This window comes from Trachinotus anak, unplaced genomic scaffold (assembly GCF_046630095.1).
Source record: "Trachinotus anak isolate AG129_WGS33_773 ecotype Australia unplaced genomic scaffold, CSIRO_AGI_Tana_v1 ptg000014l, whole genome shotgun sequence".
In the NCBI taxonomy this organism is placed as follows: domain Eukaryota; kingdom Metazoa; phylum Chordata; class Actinopteri; order Carangiformes; family Carangidae; genus Trachinotus; species Trachinotus anak.
Genome location: NW_027273865.1, coordinates 5,513,948 through 5,536,166, shown reverse-complemented (window position 1 = coordinate 5,536,166; position 22,219 = coordinate 5,513,948). Strand labels below are relative to the sequence as shown.

Here is a 22,219-nt window from a genome sequence, read left to right as displayed (position 1 = left end):
GGTATCTACAAGTAAGTAGAAAAAAAAAAAAGATGGAAGATATTGGTGCACTTCTGTCTTGTTCCCTTTTATTTCGTGTGAGCGTCACATTCTTTTTGCTCTTGCAGCCATGTCACCCAGCGTAGACACTCAAAGGATTTAAGATTTTGATTTCGATAGGTGAACCAGTTCAATTGGTTCATTCTAATGACGAGCTTCAGTCGACCATTAGACAACAGCTTCAGATACAGTATGCGGCAGGGATCCAGTGACTTTCTGAAGGGCATATAGTCAGAGCTGAAGCCTGTCAGCAGGGCCTGAGCTGGAGTCCTTTCTTGTCAACCTAAATGGTCATTTGAACACAGCCTCCACGAGTAAACTAGGAAAAGGGCGTTTCTCATGGTTTTGTCTCTAATGCTCAGTGACAGCGTCACAGCAGGTGCCGCTCTTCACAGAACCAATTAGTCCGTTCTATTTACAGACGAGGTGCGGTTTGCGATGACGAACTAAGATACAGCTTCCCTGACTCGTACAGACGCAGAGGAAGACATAAAACCACCAACATGCCAAGATACACAGCCGTGCTACAGTCACAGAGACTGCAACGGCAGCATCTGCTGTGCGGCGTGTGTCATCCCTGTCCCCATCCTGTCATCCCTCTGTCACTCTTCAGCTTCCCCCGTTCTTGTTCTGCGAGGGCCCTGCGCTCCACTCAGCTCAGCTCCCACACCCATCATGCTACGCAAACTGTCAAATCCATCCAATGTTGGAACAGTTACACAGCCACCTACTGAGACACTGAGTCTGGATATTTAACACACAACCCTTTCTCTTCTTCTCCCTGTTGAGACACTACCTCAGGGACTGGGATGTACAGTTTGATCATGTGGGATTTAGACACACGAAGGGTGATGTGTGGCTTGTTGGGTTTCTTGGCTCTAATTTAAGTTGTCCTACTTCCCATCATGCCTCAGGGCTTTAGTGGAATCAGAGCCAACAATGTACTTTCTTAGATGTTGCTTTTGTAACTTCATCACTCTCCTGTGGGGACTTTTTGGAAAGTTTACAGTAGCATGCTGCTGAGGTTGTTAAAAAGGGAGACTACACTGAATTTAAAGATTTTCCTAAGAACATTTATTACAGATGTACTGTTACATGAGCCTCCTGTGCTCACATGAGTCCAGATGTGTCCTTTCTGATGTTCATTAAGACACCATTATAAGATAGTAATTAATAGTATGACTATTTGGCACCATACAGCATTGTGTTTTCATAATTTGATGAACAGCATAGACAAAGCCACAGCTCAAGCTAAAAGCATCATATGGGTTTTGCTGGTATCTATCAGTAAAACCTATTTTGAAAATACAGGCCAGTTTTGTTTTAGCATTTCATAGAAAAAAAACAAAATAATAAAACTTTATTTTCAACCCCATAAAACATTTCACATTTCTGCCAGAAGCCACAGGTTTTCTCAATACTGCCTTTTGAAGATCAGCACGAACAGTAAAAACCAGCACAGATTTGAAATCCTGTCCAAATTCAAGCTTAGATTCTCTTTAATAAGCTGTCATTTTAAAACTCAGTTCCAAATGTGAAAAACATTTATTCTATTTCTGACAATAGAAAAAGGCCAATTTCACTGCTTTTTCTCCATCCAAGCCAAAGAAGATCAACAATCCTGTACTTATACTGGAAACAAATAAACCAGTTCAATGAATAATTAATGCCTGTGTGACATTTCTAATTAGTGGAACAGTTTTGTGTTGTCCGTTCAAAACAGTTATTCAATAGAAAATCATTTTCAGCCTCAGTTTACGTAATACCCCCTATATTAGGGCACAGGCTCCTGGACAAGAGCCTCAAAATCAAGTTCAGTGTTTTCTCAGCCAATTTTCAGCACCATATTTTTTTCTGATAGGATTTTTCTTGGCCCCTTATGTGGACTAAATGGATAAAAAGTGGTGACATTGCCCCTTTTTCTGTTCTCATAAACAAAATTAAGTTTCCTCAAATTAAAAATTGAGTTTTAAACAGCTTTAAGACATTTTATATGATGTCCTGAAAATTGGATGAGAAATATCCCTTAACTTTCTCCTTAATCTCCATATTGGAAGCTGCAAAAACCAGAAGACAACTTGTCAGAGAACATCCTCAGCACCCTAACATAACCTGCTCATCAGCACATGAACGTTCTAGTTATTATGCATTAAAGTAGCTTTCCATAGCTAAACATTAGCTCTTTGGTATACACTCAGAGGCATGTTAATACAAAGGACCACACAGTAAAAGTTTTAAAATGTGTCTGACTGTGTGGTTAGACCTTCTCACTCAGGGTGCTCCTGCTCAGCCTGGGGAAGTAGAGTCTGGACCAGTCTTCAGGAGGGAATTCCTCCTCTGTCTCACCACCTAAACTTTCCTACCCTCTGCTGCCTGGCAGTTCAACTGTCAAACCTCCTCAGTCTCCTCCATCTGATTTCCTCAGCTCTCGCCTCCTCCGAGAGGTCGAAACCATAAGGAGGAGGAGCTCCTCTCTGGCTGGTTTGTCCTACAAAACAAAATATTATTAGACGTGTATACTTCAGCCATTTAGCCGATTTGGGTGACTTTAAACAGGGTGAAGATTCTAGAATTCAGTGTGACTCCAATCCCTCCATTTATCAATAGTCTCCCTCCCCTCTCTCTTACCTCTGTCATTCAGACTGTTTCTGAGGGCCGCCTCTAACTGCTCCTCCTCCGTCAGTCCACCTGTATAAGATGCTGAATGATTTGTTGTGTAATCTGGTGCATACTGATGGTATCCTGAGTATCCCCCACCAATGCCACTGTAGCCTGCAAACAAACAAACACACACACACACACACACACACACACACACACACCCAAGTGCATTGGTTCTTACTAAAGACAAATATGTAGTTTCATTTGTTTTAAAAAAAGGCTCACTAATGTCCTGAAACAGCTGGGCTGTGTAGTTTTCAGCAAACATGAATAAACAGCGCGTTTGTTGGCAGCTATTTTCACTGCTCCAGTGAGCATTTACAGCAGCAGAACGGTGTGTGTAGTAATGAGTAAAATTAAACTAGTTTGTGTGTGTTCATGGTAATGAAAGAACATGTCACCTGATACAACAGAGTCGAGCTCTATGGCACAGAGGAATAAGGTATATCAGGCACTGGATACAAACACAATACCTGTTAGTAGAACCTGTTCATTGTTGGTTTTGTGCTTGTTCAAAGTTTATACAAAGACTTTCCATCAAGCCTTTGGTACCTGAAGAGCCTGAAGAGTTGTAGTTTGCACTGGGCCGGTAGTTATATCCATTCGATGTCACAAGCTCTGGTGAAAATATATATGAACAGACTGTTACAGTTCAGAAAGACGGTTGTTAAAGTGCATTTGTATTTGTGGATTTTTGGATTAATACTGAGGCACAAAGATCTGCACATGGATTCAAAGCCGTCTCAAGTATTACAATTGTTCATAAAATTTATTAAGATAATAAGTACATGTACATGACCTAAATTACATCTAGGTCTCATATAACACACATTATGTCACTTAGTGAACCTGTATTACCTGTACTGATAAAGTTCCTGAAAATAAGTACATACCTGAATCAGAATCAGAATCAGAATCAGAATCAGTTTTATTGCCAAGTATGTTTTCACATACAAGGATTTTTTTCTGGTGATTGGTGCAATTGATCAGCAACATTATCACATTGAATCACATTTCAATTTAAATAATTTAAAAATTAATTACAATTAATTTAATAAATTAAATTACTTTTAAAGGCTTCAGAAAAAAAAAAAAGTGAAATCAGTGAAAATGTGCATACTTGGACTTTTTAAATCTTGCAGTGGTCTTTAAACAGATTACACAGGTCTAAGTAATGCAGACACACACACACACGTGTATGAACACGCAGCACATGAATTCAGACCTGCACATTTCTTCATGATGGTCTTCAGTGGTCCGGAAGTGTACAGCAGACCCACCAGGATACCTGCCAGGTGACCAATGAATGAGGTCCTGAAGAAGCAGACGACAGATTAACACCTAACTAATGAAACACTGCCATCGTGTGGACACTTTAATTTACAGAACCAGACGGCACATACTAGCAGGACAGCTCGACTGAATGTCAATGCTAAGTGCTGGGCACATCAGCCAAGGGAGGGAGGTGGGAGTGGGAAGTTTCCAAAGTTCCCCATGTTTATTCTGTACCAGGGCAGCATGTATATGGGCCAGAGATGTGTGTCAGGTCAAGGAGGATTTCACTGGCCAACTGAAGGATGTGTTGATTGTATGAGGTGGGCTGAGACACTGAATGGAGATCCATCATCTTGGAATGTGTGTGGACAACATAACGTAGCCACCTTTCATTCTGGATAGTTAGTGACTGGTAACAAAATATAATTGAAAAAGCAATAACACTGTCCATGAAGCAGCTGTCTCTAGTGAGATGTTCTGACTACCCTTCAGTTCAGTTTCCTCACAGAGAGCACTGGTGCTTTTGCTTGGGACGTTTTTCTCATCTGCACTGCTCAGAAATACAGATCCTGATCAAAGACAGCCCAAGTACCCCCACGTTCTACTACTACATCAGGTGGTTGGTCATGAATCACTGTAGTCCCTGTCATCTGATGTTTCCTAAAGATAGTTATAAATATCTTCTTGTTGTTGTTTTTTCTGTTTATCTGCAGACCTGATCTGTCTCTCCAGTCTATAAAATATATTAATGCTCAAATCCTCAAATATCTCCAAAAAAAAAAGAAAAAAAGAAAAAAGTTCAACGGTAACTTTGAAAAAAAAACAAAAACAAAACACAACAGCAAAGATTTAAAAATCAGCTGAGGTGTCACATTCCTGTATATCATCTGATGAAATATTAAGGAAACTGTAGAGAGTACTGACAACTGTAGCAGTGTACACAGCAGTCTTATTATACTATGGCACATATATAGATATCAAGTTAAAAATTATAAGATGGGGTCATTCCACTGAAGACAGTCACATTAACCCTGGCAGTGCTAGCACCCTGCTAAATCCATCACACTGGTATCTCTGCAGTATATCTGGAAGGTGAATCATAAATCCTGGTGAGTTTAGTATACAAAGTTGTGATTAGAAACTCACCCAGGTGATGTTATGTGGATCAGCACCAGCTCCACCCAGCTAGCATATTTATTTGACACAGGGACACCCATCACATTGGTCACACCTCCAGGGTGGTAATGGTTACTGAGCACCTTCAGAGCAAACAGGACACCTAGAAACGCAGTCATATTAACAAAGTTAAATAATAGGGGGGAAATGTTGCCATGATGGGGTTAAAAAAACCTGCAGTGGGCTGGTGAGGACACACAATATATCTTTCATTAAAATACTGTTCAATAGTTTTTATTGCTTATTCCCATGTGTACCTGTAGAATCACATTAGTCCAACCTTTCTACCAACTACAATATAGGAAATCTTATTGCAGAGCAGTCTATACCTGAGAAGCCAACAGCACAGGTCATGCTGTAGGATTGGTCCTGGGTGAGCCCTGTTAATGTTGCCTCCAACACCAGATAGACCAATCCAGTGAGCAGAGAGAAGACTGACAGCATGTAGGCAAACCAGGCTCCGCCCAGCCGTCGCTCCAGCATGATGCCTTTCCAGAGGAAGGACACCATGTTGAAATAGAGATGCCAATCATCCGCGTGATGCAATGGGGATAGCACAAGACGACGCCAATCATTAAACCAGTATGCCTGCTGGACACTCACACAGGCCTAGGGATCAGATAGATAGAAGCATTCATATAAGTGCTAATAATTTCACCATAACATAGTGCAAAGCAACAGTGGTGCAGGTGCTGACTGGTCCAGTAAGTTAAAAAAATGCCATTTTATTTTGACCTGTTATAGCAGCAGCTACTACTATGATATTAAACACAGAAAACAGCAAAATTTCACCATAGACAAGTAGGCAAGTTGTTGACTCATTTTCTTTCAACTGAATAATCAGTTTATCAATGAGTCATTTCAGTCTGACTGCACTATGTGCTGCTACTTTTATTGTGACCTTTTTGTGTATGTTTTTTAAACTGTCAAAAAAAATAAACTGTCTATAATGTTAGTGCTGTATTAGTGCATTACCTGCATCAGTGGAGCTGCAGGGAACAGAAAAAGGTACACGTTGAGAGCCAGGACAGCCAGGGTAACAGGTGGGATGTTGTCCAGACCCACCTGAAACAGCTGGGAGGCCAGGAGCAACAATCCCAGATGGGATCCCCTTTGTCGATTACGCATATTAAAAAACAGCCTGCGAAGAGACAAATGTGAGGTGATTTTTCAGTCATTTCCACTGTACTAGAAAATTTACAAGGGAGTTGGTGCGCCCTCTGATCACTGAGAAGAGCCCCACTTTTTTAGGACAGAGGTTTGTGGGTGTTCCAGAGTCAAACAGAACATAAAGAGACAACATGACTTTCATGCTGCTGCTGTTGATCCTCCTCGACTCTGAAACAGCCAAGTGTAAAGCCTCAGTTGCTTTAAAAAGCAACTTAAAAGCTGCTTTGCTGTCTTTGAGTTTATAATGTATTTTGTGGTTCCCTCTTCTTTATTTTATATATAATGATTTTCTTGTTTTTATTTGTCTCTTATAGCTCTTGGCAGGGTATTCCATAATTTTGGAGCATAGTTAAAAAATGCTGCACTGCCTATTTTCTTGTGCATTAAATTGTGTGTATTTAAAAGTCTGGCAGTGGAAGATATAAGAGTTTGTCAGGGATATTAAAACGACAGAGAGTCTGCAATGTAAGCTGCTCCCAAACCATTAAGAGCTTTAAAAACAAGTAAAAGAACTTTAAAATCTATTCTAAAAGATACTGGGAGCCAGTGAAGTGAAGCTAAAACTGGGGTTATATGCTCTCTCTTCCTTGTTTTAGTTAAAAGTTTCACTGCACAGTTCTGATTAAACTGAAGCCTTTCAACTGACTGCTTTGGGAGACCAGTAAAGAGAGCATTGCAATAATCTAATCTATTTGAAATAAAAGCATGAATAAGTTTTTCAGCATCTTTATGGAATAGGAACGGCTTTACTTTGGAGGAACAGCTGCACTTTGGAGGAATGGCTGTACTTTGGTGTACTAGTGCACCAAAACGAATTACATTTAAAAGTAGGGTGTTCCCATACATGTCCATTGAATTCACATATAAGAAAGGCCGTACACTCATTATCATTAGGAACAGTCCACTTCCACACAAGTTTCATGGAAGAAGAGAATACATTTTGTGTGTGCTCGTCTTATTCAGTGGATCATGACATTACGTTAATTAGCTACAATATGAATTGAATCCCCAAGGGATTAATAAAGTAGTTTATCTATCTATATATCTATCAAATATGTGAATTAAATGGACTTTTGCTCTTGGCTAGCACCCTACAGAATTCCAACTAATATAAAATCAAAGACGCCCGTTAAATAATAAATAAATAGGAGTAAAATAAATCACTGTGTTATTGTGTTATCCACTTTTGCTTATGGATTAGCTTTCTACTAATTATACGTACAGAGAAGCGTTTGTGGAAATTGTGTAGATTAGCTACTGATGAAAAGCCTGTGAATGAATTTAACGACAGTCAATAGTCTCACAACAAAGTATATTATATGTTATTATTTGTAAAACTATTTATCAGCAGCATTAGCAGCTTCAAACAAACTTACTGTCAGTTTAGTCCACTTCCTTGTTTTCCGGTGTTCTGGCTAATGCTAATGCAATGCTAATGCTAACCTTAATATTGGTTTTCACCCCGTTGGCAGCGAGAGTCCGCTTCTAAATGATTTAACGCTCACAGACGAACTGAAATGTTCCTTATATAACGTTAAACACTAGTCACAAGTCAGCTGAGTGTATTTCTTGATATTTCATCATTTTAAAGTTAAAGTTAACATTACCTGGCAACAGTTGGTGCTGTTCACGTCACTATCACGTGACAATAACAAAGCTACGTAAATGGCGCATGCGCATTACGGATCTGCTTTATTCACGTTTCAGGTACGTGAATAAATACAATCTCCTGCTTCTGGGTTTTGACATCGACTGATGAAACACCTTCTGCCGTCCTGTTCCAGCAGCCTATAATATACTCCTGCTCCTCTACTTCTGCAGTTCCTCCATCATGTCCTGTCTCTCTAATATGCATTTCCTGCAAATAACAACCACGTTTTCATAGTTTCTGATTCGTTTACAATAATGTGAAGTCTGCTGTTCAGGTACCGAGGTTTATAGGAGGACTAATACATACAGTCTTGCCCAGTTCTATATAAACACCCGTCTCTTTATGACTGGTTGTTTTTCACAAAAATGCTTTCAAAAATAATGCCATTCATATTTTTTTATTAGTCAATTAACCTCATATAAAGTAATGGAGCTGACCGTTGGTGTGAATCCTTGTAGGATCGTGAAAAAAAAACCTAAATCAAACAATATTGTGCCCACCCATCGCCTTTAAAACAGCCGCACAAATTCCAGCTACATTTGAGCAGGGTGCAGATTGTTCCAGTCATCTTGGAGAATTTGCTGTTTTCTCTTGATGTAATCTCAGCTGGACCACGAAATGACATCTTTCATCCATAGGGTGGCGCCATTAACCTTGACCAACAATCTTGTTATTCAGAGATAACACAGCAACATGTATTCCCGGATTTTCTGTCAGTTGGTAATGAATATCACATCAATACAGGATACTATACAAGATGAATGTCTCTTTTTATGGAGGAGTGCTATTATGACTCAATGTGCAATATTCTAACAAGTATTTTTAACTGCTACTTATTGTTTTTATTCATTTGTCATTTATTATGGCATGGAATATACATGGATGAATGTGTGGAGGATGTGTTTTGAACTTGTGGCACCTTAAAGAGTAGCTCTCCAAATTTTAAATTTTTAAAACGATACAGTGACAATAAAACTGACAGTTGACACAAAATTGAGTGTTTACTGCCCTGCAGTGGTCTCACTGAAGAATTACATCAAGGCTTGTTATGTATGGTCAGACAGCATTGCATAGTAGTTACACTTCTAGTCAACTCTCAACTCATTTCTAAATAAACCCAATCACCTCAGTGAAACAGTGTTACATTAATTAACAGGAATTATTATGAAAATACCACATTCTTCAGTGGGATCAACAGATATGTTTATTTTTCATCATTAGTTGGGAGGTATTAGTAAGATAATATGATAAAATATTTGAAGGAAAAATAAACATACAAACCAAAACAAAGAAAACAGAAGTGTTAGGTTTTTACACTGGTCTTTACACTGGTGAAGCTGATGGCTAACTTGATGGTAATTCTACCAGTGATCATTGAAAACCAGTCCTTGCCATTGTAATGGCAAGAGGACTCGTAGCTAACAAACATTAACGTTAGCAATCATTAATGTCAACATGTATAAGTACGTATGTGTTTATCATACATTAAAAAAAATGTAACACAAATATGGGTAAAATGTGTGAATGAAAAGTTGCTTTAACGAGACTTTTGGATTAGAGATCGTGTATCGTGTTCGCTGTGCGCGTTTGCGGCCCTCCAGAGGTCACAGTGAGAAAGTACAGCAGACAAAATACGTCAAGTCAGACCAGATATGACAACATAGCAACATTTCCTGTACCTTCAAAATAAATGCGACTTCACTGACGCATTAAAATCAATTTCACTAAAATATCATGAAACCATAGAGATGGGATTATTTGGTAATGTTTCTGGAGTAACGTAAATTTGACTTCTCTCCAGTTGACAGGTTGAAATGCCGTAAACTGAAACTGAGTGAAGAAACTATTTATGTAGGCTGAAGATTTTATTTAAACCCCTTTGCTTGGAAGCATCTCTTGGCTTTAAATCCGCCACAGCCTGGACTGGCTACTGTGCTTATTTGTCCTTTAGCAGGTGAAGAAGCAATGGTCTGTTGGCTGCACATGATTTGCAGAGGAAGGGGTTAAATCTCCCGCTTTGCTTGAGTGGGCTTTGGCATCAATTACAAACACCTGCGCTAGGTGTAGCACACCGTCTCTCAATCAGTTATTCAGGTGATCCGACCCCGGATCACCTTTCTCGTTTCACAAACTGGAGCCTCAGTCGGATGTTGCCTTAGACTTGTTCTTACAGCTGACTCCAGATCAGAAAACTGCACTTTGCTCAGTTATGTTCATGTCGGTTTCTCTCCCGCCTCCGACCGTCACGAACCGGAGGCAGCTGAGAGGCTGTTGCTATAGTAACAGCGGTACGCAGGGCAGACACACGAGCCGACGTTTTATCAAGTGGACGAGAATAACTTAGAGTATTACCGGAAAACTAAGGGTCATCTCTTCAAAATAAAAGAGAAAAACATCCAACACATTTGCTAAAATGACATTGTCACAGAGAATAATATTTTTCTGTTTGTAGTCAAAAACGATAGGCAATATACATTACTCTTAACTGAAACTGTGTGTGTTACATTAGCTCCATTTGAATTATAAGTTTAATGTAAACTAAACCACAGTGGGGTGTGAGCCTGACAACTTCAGAAATTAACTCAGTAAGAAGATTTTGGATTGACAAAATGATCAGTGTGTACGCATGAGGAAGACTTTTTTCATCGGGAGATTTAAATTCTAAAACAAGAGGAAAGCACAGCACATGGGCCTAGTGAAGGTAAACGTGTGTCAGGTTAAATGAACATTTTTATGAATGGATGAGCCTTTTCAAATGGCAGCAATCAATTATATGTCAAAAATAATAATCGATTAATTAAGCGCACATAAAAATAAAAAAAAAATCAAAAATAATCACAGGCGAGATAACTCTTATTTTGAAAGCGGAAGGCGGAAGTGCAGTTTTTTTTATCCAGTGTGTAACTTGGCAGCGAAGCAGGAGCGGGAGAGAGGGAGCCGGGGCAGGTAAAGGTGTGTGTGTGTGTGTGTGTGTTGGTCTGTTTATGAATGTGGGGGAGAAAGGAAGGGGCGACGGCGTGAAGAGGAGGCCCAGAGGGGTGAAAGGAGGACAAAGGACCGGACGGAGAGGAGGAAGAGCTGGAGAGAGAGACGGGATAAGAAAAGAGGGAAGGATGTCGGAGAGGATAGCTTCGTGTGGGAGCCTGTATGACAGCACCAACCTGCTGCTACAGTACTGCAACAACGGTGAGCTGCTTCTCATCTCACTTCATCAGACACAACAGAAAAAATGAGCCCCAGTCACGTCCAGAGACAGCCCCACTGCTCCCAGCTCAGGCACCAATGCAGACACGAAGACTTTGCATTTTCTCGGAGGGCGCCCTGAAATGTTTTTAGATAGATTAGGAGAAATTTAACCCATAAATGTTCCCTGTTAATAATGATAATCGGGAAAAAAGAAAAAATATTTTTCATCTTATTCACCTGAAATATTTTGTGAGTAAATTAGCCTGATTGGCTGCGTCATATATGAATGCCATTTTATCATTTCAGATATTCTTTTTTATAACATAATTTTATCGTCATTTTGTATTTTTTTTTTAGGGGTGTTTCATTCCCTTTAGAAATTACATAAAAATATAAAAAAAACGTGAGCCCAGTTTTTTTAGTCTATATTTTAAAGTAGAAACAAAAATGCCTCTGTGAAATGTGTTTGAATGGGACTTCCTGACAAACTGCCAATAGCTCAGATTAACGGTGGATATATTTGATTCAGTGTGGGTGTAGAAGAGGCAGAGGAAGAAAACAATTTCCTGGATTCAATTATATTTCAAATTAGGTTTTTTTCATTCTTTTTTTGTTGTTGTTCTTCCATTTCCCACCCATTGCATTAATGTTATTGTAGACAGGATTGGAGCATTTTACTGTCTTGTGTTCTGACAGCAGTGTTTTTGATATAGGCCTACAGTAGTTTAGGGTTACAGAGTGAAATACACCAGGTTGGTATCTTCCTTTTTGTTGAGGTATGAGGTGACAAAAGTTCCTCCCACAGATACAAAACACTGTCTAGAAAACACAACCCCCTCCTCGCCTGTAACACTAACTAGGTGAAGTTGCAGTGGTTGTAATCATGATTGGGAAACTTGTTACGATTACAAATTGCCGGCTTTAATCTATGAACATGATCCATTTTCTGTATTTGAATACATGATGATGCCTGATGGTCATTTGGCAGTTTCATTTGCGTCCCCTCTCGCTCCTGCAGCCCGTACCTGTCGCATCCTGCTTTACAAATATAATGCAAATGCAGGCCTGATCATATCTGTGGTGACTGTGGAGCATTGTGGCCAATTTTATGAAATGAGTCTCTGTCAGTTGAAGAAGTTGGTGATGGTTTCTCCAGCTGCTTCAAACAAATTAGATGCCATGTTTCTCCTTGTGTAACACACTGTAACTATCATTAAGAGTTGTTATTGCGTTGAGACCGACAGTAGCTGTCTGTGGACTGTCAAACCGTCCCTGCAGTCCACTAAACTTCACAGACAGCCATATTGAGCGGCAGGTGGAGAGACAGCAAGGGGTCATGGGAGTCTGATCAATGCTGTGATGTTGATGATCCAAGATGTAACACGTGCCATTCAAACCATTTGGTGAGTGCTGCGGTCCAAAGCCTCCTGCAGCTCCGCGGGTCACAGCGACTTCAGTTAAACTGTGAGAGAGACGCGCAGGCTCTGCCCAACGAGCCTCACAGGAGCTGAGGTCACGAGAGAGAATCAGGTGAGATAAAAAATGTTGAGTGAAGAATGTCAGACGTAGGTCACAGGAAGAGCTCGTGAGTGACAGCTGGTCCTGTAGTGAGGGATCACCTGCTTAAGCTGCGTGTTTTTTGTCCAGTGTCGGATGCAGTTTCGCCTTCCCTTCTCCCAGTATTTATTCCATTCAGAATAACAGTATTAAAGTATGTATTTTATTTTGAGGACATATCTGCCTTGAATTAAACCTAAATTATGCCTGAAGATAGAGAGCAGGAGAGAGAGACAGGTTTTCGTACAGTAACGCTGATTCCTGGGACACACAGGTAGAGTAATGAGGTGTTTCTGAAAGGGAAATGTTCTCACAGGGAGAGAAAGATGAGCAAAATCCACAGAAACGGAGACGTTTTTATTCTGTAAAGGTTCTGCTTTGACTTGAGGCTTGGTTTAGGGTTCATCAACTTAAATTAACTTAAGGTCGGAGGGTAGATGTCTCTGCAAAGGTCCTCACAAGTGTAGGGGAACAGTCCTGAATGTGTTTGCTGGCATTCCAGACATGGCATTGATGCCCAAAGGAAAGAATTGTCTTTTTGCTTGCTTCCCTGCAATCAGAGGTCAGACGTCAAACTCCCTGGAGTTGGGAAGGGATTCAGCATCTTATCAGGGGCATTTGAGACTGAGCTCAGTCTCTCCCCTCAGTATGACCCCCTCCTTTCCTGTTCCTCAAGAGTCTGCAGGCTTCCCATCCAACCAAATGCAGCTGATTCAAACACACATGCACACCAACAAGAGGGTGGTAACCTGTGAAATCACTTTCTGTACTGTTCTATTTCATGCAGTAGGCACTTGCTGCACAGTGTTACAACATGTTGGAACTGTTTTTCATGCAGGGACAAGAGGCAGTCATATGGGGTGGTGAGATATAAGGGAAAAAACCTCTGAATCATAATACAAGAATAAGAAACATTTGAAACGGTGGTAGGTGCTGAAAGTGATGCTGAAAATAGGCCTTTGTGAAGTTGTTAACAAGACCTGAGAAAACCAGGAAGTCATTCAGGGAGACAGTGAAGAGGTGTTGGACTGTGCTGTGCTGCAGCTGATGCAGACAGTATAACAGGTATCGTCTTGTGTTGTGTCTGTCCATCAGCCTCCTGTCTGTCCTTTCCTTTCAGTTTGTCTCTTTCTCTTCCTCTGCCATCTGTCCTCTCGCTGTAACCAGAGATCCTCTGCGTTCATCAGATCTGCTCTCCTCGGCCACCTGGTCACATCTTGAGCCAAACACAGTTTACACACACCCGTTACAGTTTATATGGTTTTATTGTGCTGAGGTGCAGGGTTGGTGTTCTGTGTCACACAGGGCAATATAATGAGTTAGTTTAGCCATGGCTCTATTTAAATGGTCTCACTGAGGTAAACTCCACCCATCTGGGACTTCATGTGGCTTAAAACAAACACTAAGGATTTGTTTAACACACATTTGAATTATTTTTACTCCTTCCTCAACAAGTAGCACATCAAAAGTATATAGCACTTTGAATTTTATATATATATATATATATATATATATATATATATATATATATATATATCATACAGTTAATTAACAGTCACTTAAATGACTTAAATTTGCACTATGCAAAATTATTCACCTCAAATGGCAGGAGGGGGTAACTGTCAGTGCCCACACATTAAACGTCAGTAGACTGTACTCAGACCTGTTGTCGAGAGGTTCAGCCGTGTTGGTGCGTTACACACTTCTGTGTCTAGGTGCAGCCATCAACACAGAACAGTTTGTTCTTTCAGCTGCAGACTGAATTGAAATGACTGACGATTGAATCAGTGGAGTGTAACAGCAACAAGAGCTGTCAGTCATGGCACATTGTACGGCTGCACAGCCTGTGATTTGCCAACTTTGTTTACTGTGGATAAAAAGAAAAAAGAATTACATCTCTGATTTTTTGCTTTAGTGTCTTTCTGGTTAAAACTTGTAGGTTTTCTATTTAGTCCTTCAGTTCCAGTTCAAGGATAAGGCCGGGCACTGTTTCACTTTACAGCCTCATTTTATGATTCACTTTGGTAAGAGGGTTTTATTTAAGAATCAAAATGTCATTTTTATATTGTCCAAAAAAATCCAATAAAAAGACAATCACTATCTACGTGTTAGTCTGTCTCTCAGTACTCACTGTGTCTGTGGCTGTAAGCCCTGTACAGCCAAATTGCCTATAAAGTTGTTCTCTTTTACTTGTTTTTCTGTTTCTGTTGTTAAACGACAGGATGAGAATGAAAAAGTGACTGGAATAAAGCCCATTCAGACTACATTTTACCCAGGAGTCACTTCCAAGCTGCTGCTCTGCTGCTAAAATCCTGATTTTATAACCGTGACGTCTTCTGATGAAATCACCAAACCCTTAGGTTAAAGACAAAGACTGAGCTGTGATTACAGCTGTATTTAATGTAAAATTATCAGGTTTTCAACTACTATATTTCCTCAAATAGTGATCAGGGCCTTTATTTACCTCAACTCCAGAATGTGCCAGACTTTTATTAGACTCAGGCCTTTATTTCTAACTCCCTCTGTTTCATTTGTAGAATTGGTTGTTGTTGTATTTTAGTGCGAGGCCTCGTTTTCAGTTGCTTCAATTTCAATAGTTTGAAATAAAAAAAAAACTGTCTAATAGCCTTTATTTCTTAATAGAGCTTTTATTGCTGTGCTGCGCTGAGCATATTGTGTCATTTCCAGTTTCTGGTGTTTCTGTTGTTTACATTGTTCAGATCTGGTAGTTTCTTTAGCAGCAGCAGCAGCAGCAGCAGCAGCAGTAGTAGTAGTAGTAGTAGTAGTTGTAGTAGTAGCAGCAGCAGTGATGGCTCTCTCTCTCTCCCTCCCTCTCTCCTGCTCGGTGGCTTATGTTTACTTATTACTCTGCCTCCTGTAGTAATAATGATACATGTAATGAGTAGTTTAATAGTTTTTGTTGTAATGGAGGCAAGGCTCAGTGAACTTGAAGTGTTACTGTGCTTCCCGTTAGTTCCTGAGCAGCTGGGAAACCAGACCGGCTCAGTAGACTGTCTGTAACAAGAGGTGCAGCCCTAAGACCCCGGTCAGCATCCCTACAGTCCAGTCATGTACCAGGTTTATACCCAGACTTGTTTGAAATAAGAGATCTCTAAATCTAGTGACAAATGCACTAAGTTGGCAACACTGCGGGCTGTAAACACCCTGCTAATAGAACCAGTTTGAGTCATTTTGAAAGCAATGGCTAATGGGTAAACTCCCACTCCCACTCATGTGGCATTCAGCTGACCAATGACGCGAATACGGTCAGTCAGGGACATTCACAATTACAGGACCAGCCCAGTTGTTGCTGTCCACCTTGTCATTAATACGTATCTGTCTTTAATAGTTGTGAGACAACAACAGAGCTCTGTGGCACAATTACACATCTTCACATAAGAGGCCGTACAAGATTAGCTATCAGTCACACGTGTGTGTGTGTGTGTGTGTGTGTGTGTGTGTGTGTGTGTGTGTGTGTGTGTGTGTGTGTGTGTGTGTGTGTGTGTGTGTGTGTGTGTGTGTGTGTGTGTGTGTGTGTGTGTGTGTGTGTGTGTGTGAGAGAGAGATCCTGGAGTTTGGCTCTGCAGCATCTCTTCCTGGTGGTGCCTGGCTGTACAGATGCTGATACTACTGCAGTGTGTGTGTGTGTGTGTGTGTGTGTGTGTCTGGCCCTAAGCCAGGCTCCTCCCCCTCTGGCTTGCTTCTCTCTGCCTATAGCTGATGAGACAGAAGGAGGAGGCAGACCAGGGATGGAAGCAAAGGCGGGGATGAAGAGGAGGGGGGAGGAGGAGGAGGGGATGGAAGGAGGAAGAAGGAGTGGTCCAGGAAGCAAGGGAGTTTGTAGGAAGTGGAGATGGAGGAGGGAGTGGTTCAGAAGGAGAGGATGGGAGTTTATGTGTGTGAGAGAGACTGTGTGTAAAAGAGAGTGATCGAGCACTGGTCACAGACAGGGAGGGGGGAGGGAGTCAGAGTCCAGAAAGCCTCTAGGGGAGGAAGAGTGGGAGCAAGTGGACAACCTGACTGAGTGTTTGCTCTGTGGACTGACTGGTTGATTGACAGGAGGAGTGACCAGGCGCTCAGCGTGGCACGATGGCAGGTAGGCGAGACGAGCTCCACCTTCCTCATCACTTCACCGCACCATGAATATTTCAGCAGCCTTCAGTGTTCTTTTTGCCCTGCACCGACCTCCCATTGTCCATCTTGCTGTCTCTCTCCGGCAGCAGCTCACACACACACACACACACACACACACACACACACACACACAGCCCACCCCCTCTGTATTTCATCATCCATATCTTTACATCTGTCTCCCTCCATCCCTCCTTGTGCGGTCTCCTGATAGCAGCCATGTATCTGTATCAGCCTCATGTTAGCTGGTTTTTAAATCACACTTTACAATTATGCCTGGGCTGGGCTGGAGAGTGTGTGTGTGTGTGTGTGTGTGTGTGTGTGTGAGAGTGAGTGGGTGAGTGAGAGAGAGAGAGGGAGAGAATTCAAGGGCAAATTGAGAAGTTGCCGGCTCGGCAGTGTATTTTAAACAGGTGTCCTGACTGTAGAGGAGATGAGGGTGAACCCTGCTGATCTCTCCATTGTTGTTTGCTCTCTCTCTCTCTCTCTTTCTTCTCCTCTTCTCCTTCTTCTCTCCTGCTGTGTCTCTTCACTTTGCCACATGTCAAATGTTCTGTGGTAAATGATACTCTAACCTGTTAAGTGAAAGTGTAACAGCACAAGCTAAACCTGCCAAATGTTAACATGCCAACAAGTTTTCCAGCTTTGTATCATGTTATTTTTCATGATGTTTAATTTATCTAATGTTGGAGTCGTGAGTTCTGTGATTCACCAGACTGTGAGACCAGATATCTCCCCAGAGACAATAAAGTTGACGTTTCAAACATTATATACCAAAAGCTAGCATGCTTACATCACTTTTAGGACCACATGATTTTGTTTTCAGTGCAGCATGCTAACAAGGTGCGATGTAAAACATTACACACTAAATAAACATATTGAACATACAACCAAGCGCATATTACACTGTTTTCCAGAGAATTTGATTCTGTTTGTGGCAGACGCTGATGTGAATCAGTAATAATACCATATATAATGGTCTGCTACTTTGTAACAAATAAATAACTGAACAGAATACTCAGCTCCATTTCTTCACGTTGTGTCAAACAAATAACAACCATCTCCAACCTGGGTCTGGTAGGTGAGGAGGGAGGGAGGGAGGGAGGGAGGGAGAGGGAGAGAGAGAGGGAGAGAGGGAGAGAGGGAGAGAGAGAGAGAGAGAGAGAGAGAGAGAGAGAGAGAGAGAGAGAGAGAGAGAGAGAGAGAGAGAGAGAGAGAGAGAGAGAGAGAGAGAGAGAGAGAGAGAGAGACAGAGAGAGAGAGAGATATATATATTCCACCAGCTGACTGACGCAGTGGGACTCTCCCGGTGCTTCCTATGGCCAATCTGAATATAACAAACAGTTCCATCGTTAATGTGTTTGGGCAAGAAAGAGCAGACCAAATCAATACACTGCACTCAGCTCGGCAATGAAATAAGATGGGTAAACATTTGAAATAGTAAAAAAAGAAAAGTCACCATGGTGGTCAGTGTTGATTTTATGGCGGGCCACCACAAGTAAATCATTGAATGGGTAACGCTGTGTTAAACATCTATGCAAAATGCATTTGCATGCTAACAGGCTGGATGCAGAGCTGAAGCTTCAGTGCAGTGTGACAGCTGATCCACCCCTGACGGTGTAGCTCTGAACACAACAACAGCCCAACAGTGATTTACATTAGGAAACAACACAACCTCCTCTCTGGTGCCACCCTCAGGACAAACTTTACCTTTTGTGCATCACTAGTGTTAAAGATTTAAGAATTGCAATGATGTCTCCATTTTTCATCCATCAACAATATGGTCTGACTACAGCTACAGTGTATCTTAGCTCCACACTCTGAGGTTGTGTCCAGTTGTGACTGCCCTCCAATAAAAATGACCCTATAGGCCATCTGTGGAAGCTGCTTATTACAACCTATAGTTACATTTTATTGTTAGACGACTTCTAGTGACTGTAGTAATCATGACGGGAGAAAGGCATTAGGTCAAGTGGTGTAACAGAGACAAAGGCCATGTTAGGAGGTTGGGGTGGATCAACAAAACAAAACCTTCACATAGGAAACCGCCATTCATTTCCTCTGTGAAACAGATAATCTCTGTTGTTTCTTTTTATCCATGACCATTTTGCAAACTTAACCACGTGTTTATTGTTGTTACCATGACGTCAAAAGTCCAGTACACCTGTTGCTGGTATGCCCCTATACGTTGAACTCAAGGGTAGGGACAAACAACCTATATGGTCGTTCAGGTTGGAGGACTTGTTGAGTCCTCTTTATAACTTTTTGTAGTATCTGTATGTGCTGTATAGTAGAATCATGAACAGTGAATGAGTGTAGCCTCAGAGTAAAACTGTTCTCTCTGTTTCTCTGTTCATTTCAGTGTACATAAAGTTTATATAAACAGGATTATTGCTGTAGTCAGTTAAAAATTAATCATTCATCTCCCTCTCTTTCTCCCACTCTTCCCTTCATCCTGCATCTCCTCCCACCTACAATCTGTCCTCTCCTACTGCAGTTAATGAATTTTTCTTATGATTGCTTTTCTCCTGCTTTCTACCACAGACATTGGATTGCTCCTGAATTACTATGAATGACAGTGATGGTTTCTCGGCATCATGTATGTGATCAGTTAACAGTAGAGTAGTAGATAGTAGTGACATTAGAGTAGTTAACAGTCAGGAGAGTTTCCTCATTTAATATCTCACCTCAGAAAGTAAGACATTACTTTATTTGTATGATTTTACCATACAAAACATACATGTCCATCATAGTTTGATCAAAATTTGTTTACGCTGTCTTAAATTTAAATTTTCAGATGGGTTATGGGCTCTAAAACAGCATTTGGACCATACTGAAGACTTTTACGAGCTGGGAGCGAGTTAAAAGAAGCACATGCAACCTTCCTTTTCAATTCTAATGGGAACTCTGGTATACAATGCCAGGATTACGTTTATTATTAATATATGTAAAAAGGATAAATGTAACAATTAAAAAAATGATCTTTTCTTAGTAGCTGTGGCCTGTGGTCAGAGCACACCCTCCTGTTTTTGATGGTAGACGACAAATCTGCCTGATTCTGGTATTAAACAAAAGGCTAAGGTTGTTTGTATAAACCAGCCCTATCACTACATCACATACTTCAGCAGAAAGTTGGAGAAATTAAAAAAGAGAAACAATGAGAAAGGCTTGAGGCCATGTTAACATTGTGCTGTCAGTCCATCAGGCAGGTCTGCCATGCAAATCTCCACCGAGCTTGATTTCAGTATGTAAATCTGACGCTTGATTTCCCTGTGGCCCCTTCCTGTCTCATTTGACTGCAAGATGTGATACAGTAACAGTAACAGTTCTCCCTGTGTCCCCCAGCTCAGCTTGCAGTGCTGAAGTGATGCATGCTGGGAGCACTGTAGTGACCTGAAAAACCCCTTTTGGAAGCGTCATGCTCTTCAAAGTTTAAAGTTAATACTTTAAACTGTGGCAGCTCAAATCTCTGAATGGTGCACACATGATGGGTGTGACCTCTGCATTAATAATAACAAGGACAAGGAAGGAAGCTTATGGTGGATTATCATATTAAGAGTCTGCTCAGATATGGTCATTAGTTTTATTTTTAGGGGTTTTTTTTGTGTTTTTGGTGTTTTTCATTTTGTCTCTTTCAATGAGAATCCAGCCTGAGACATTGACACTGGTCAAGTTTAGATGTTATATCATTTAAAGTTATAACATGTAACTTTTCCACCTTAAAATGTCCAAAAACAACTAAACTAATGTTTTATTTTGTTGAGTTGTGTACGTGCATTATCCCATTTGGATCCAGCGCTTCTCAAACCTAGAGAAAATCCATGATTTTAATCATGGTATTGGCCTGTTTTATTTGGTTGCCAAAGACGTCATATCCCCTATGTGCATATGTCAGTGTTGTGGTCGCCTGCCAGAAGCTCAAAATGTACTTTCATCCAGTGTTAAGCCATAATTTTAATATACACTTTTTACATCTTGGTCGTTTTCAACTATATATTTTAACTGGATGAAGGATTTTAGTCATCAGACGTCTGGATCAGTTATCAGTTTTAATCCCCTGGTGCATTTGTTATGGAGAGGAGGAGGCCTCTGGATAATTCACCTGCAGGTACAAACCTCATCATAAATTATCAGAGAAATAACCAAAACAAAGGTTAGTGGCAGTCTCTGCTTCTAACCCTTCCCTGACATCTTGTGTACACCCTAGTGTCATTGAAACAATGACTTTTATTGTGAAACTTTTACTGGTCATAATCACCTGGTCTGTTTATTTTGGAGAGGATGAGACCTCTGTGGATAATTCAGATCCATGTAAAAACCTCCTGAACGACTGACACTGAAGAAACCCAAACCGGGAGAAGCTTATGGCCATGATGGTGAAGATAAGAACTCCCATGATCACACAGTATTTCACAATGTCGGCGAACGCTGTCTTTTGTCATTGTTTTGACAGGAATGGTGCCAAGATTTTGGATGGGCCAAAGTAATTTAGGCTGGGCCTTGTAGTTACAGAAATTAGTACTGCTTTCCATCCTGTCTCCAACTTTTTGTTAATCAGTCTCTCTAAAACAGAAATGACTGGTATCCTGCAGTGGGTTGATTGTAACACTTTTGAAACAATACATTATTTACCTGCGACAGTTACTTTGCATTTATTACAAGCAGCACAAACTGGTATATTGCTCAAATTGTGTGAAATTAAACATAGTAGGCCTGTCTGTAGGCCTAGATGTTTATTTATTTATTTTTTGCTGTGGATTGTGTAGACAATACATCCATTAATTTAGAACAGTGACATTTTAATTCTATTTAAGGAAACACCATTTGTTTGAATGACCTGGCTGGATTATTATTTGCTGACTGCAGGTAGAGAGAGAGAGATCAATTGCTGAGTGAGCTGGATTGACTTTTAACTAGACAGAGAGCAGCACACTGTGCTCTGTGTTGTCATAAGCTTGTCTCGACAGAGAGATGTCAGACAGGAGTTTTCAGTTCTACCTCCCGTTTACCTACTGTTTTCTATCTTCTTCTAGTGTCAGTAGAAAAACATTTACAGTTATGAAAATTAGCAGTTAGCAGTCCAAACCTCTGACACATGCATTCTACACAAACTGGAAACTGACGTGTTACTATAGCAACACAGAGCGCAACACCCATAGGTACCAGTAGGTGGACTCAGGCCCGTTAGGCCCACACATAACGCTGCACTTGGTTTTGATTGAGAAATCCATCAGCAGAAGTTACATACTGTGTATTTAACTAATATTTGAATATTATATTTACTTTAGCTATTTTGCTTGGTTTTACTGCAGCTAACAATCATGTTAACTTGGTATTTTACTGAAACAGATGTTTGAAGGCTGATATTGATGT

At 40.7% G+C, this 22,219-nt stretch overlaps 2 protein-coding genes across 4 annotated transcripts in view; one reads left to right on the top strand and one right to left on the bottom strand.

Moving 5' to 3' along the window:
* Nucleotides 1-1,090: 1,090 nt before the first annotated feature.
* rhbdd1 (rhomboid domain containing 1) lies at nucleotides 1,091-8,066 on the bottom strand. 3 transcript variants are annotated; one of them, XM_071496463.1, is made up of 9 exons: nucleotides 7,698-7,985; nucleotides 7,544-7,590; nucleotides 6,127-6,292; nucleotides 5,481-5,760; nucleotides 5,122-5,254; nucleotides 3,926-4,014; nucleotides 3,253-3,318; nucleotides 2,668-2,811; nucleotides 1,091-2,527 (listed from the first exon to the last, which is right to left on the bottom strand). In XM_071496463.1, the coding sequence occupies exons 3-9, from the start codon at nucleotides 6,277-6,279 to the stop codon at nucleotides 2,421-2,423; spliced, it is 972 nt and encodes a 323-aa protein (XP_071352564.1). In that variant the 5' UTR covers nucleotides 6,280-6,292; nucleotides 7,544-7,590; nucleotides 7,698-7,985; the 3' UTR covers nucleotides 1,091-2,420. The 3 variants fall into 3 exon arrangements, with proteins under 3 accessions (XP_071352564.1, XP_071352565.1, XP_071352562.1); XM_071496464.1 differs by lacking the exon at nucleotides 7,544-7,590 and having other exon boundaries at nucleotides 7,929-8,066; XM_071496461.1 differs by lacking the exon at nucleotides 7,544-7,590.
* Nucleotides 8,067-10,896: 2,830 nt separating this feature from the next.
* eml2 (EMAP like 2) overlaps nucleotides 10,897-22,219 on the top strand; it is a 37,819-nt gene continuing 26,496 nt past the window's right edge. Inside the window, exon 1 of the mRNA XM_071496425.1 lies at nucleotides 10,897-11,158. Coding sequence (XP_071352526.1) covers nucleotides 10,957-11,158 — 202 coding nt within the window. The 5' untranslated portion in view covers nucleotides 10,897-10,956. The remainder of the gene's footprint in view (nucleotides 11,159-22,219) is intronic.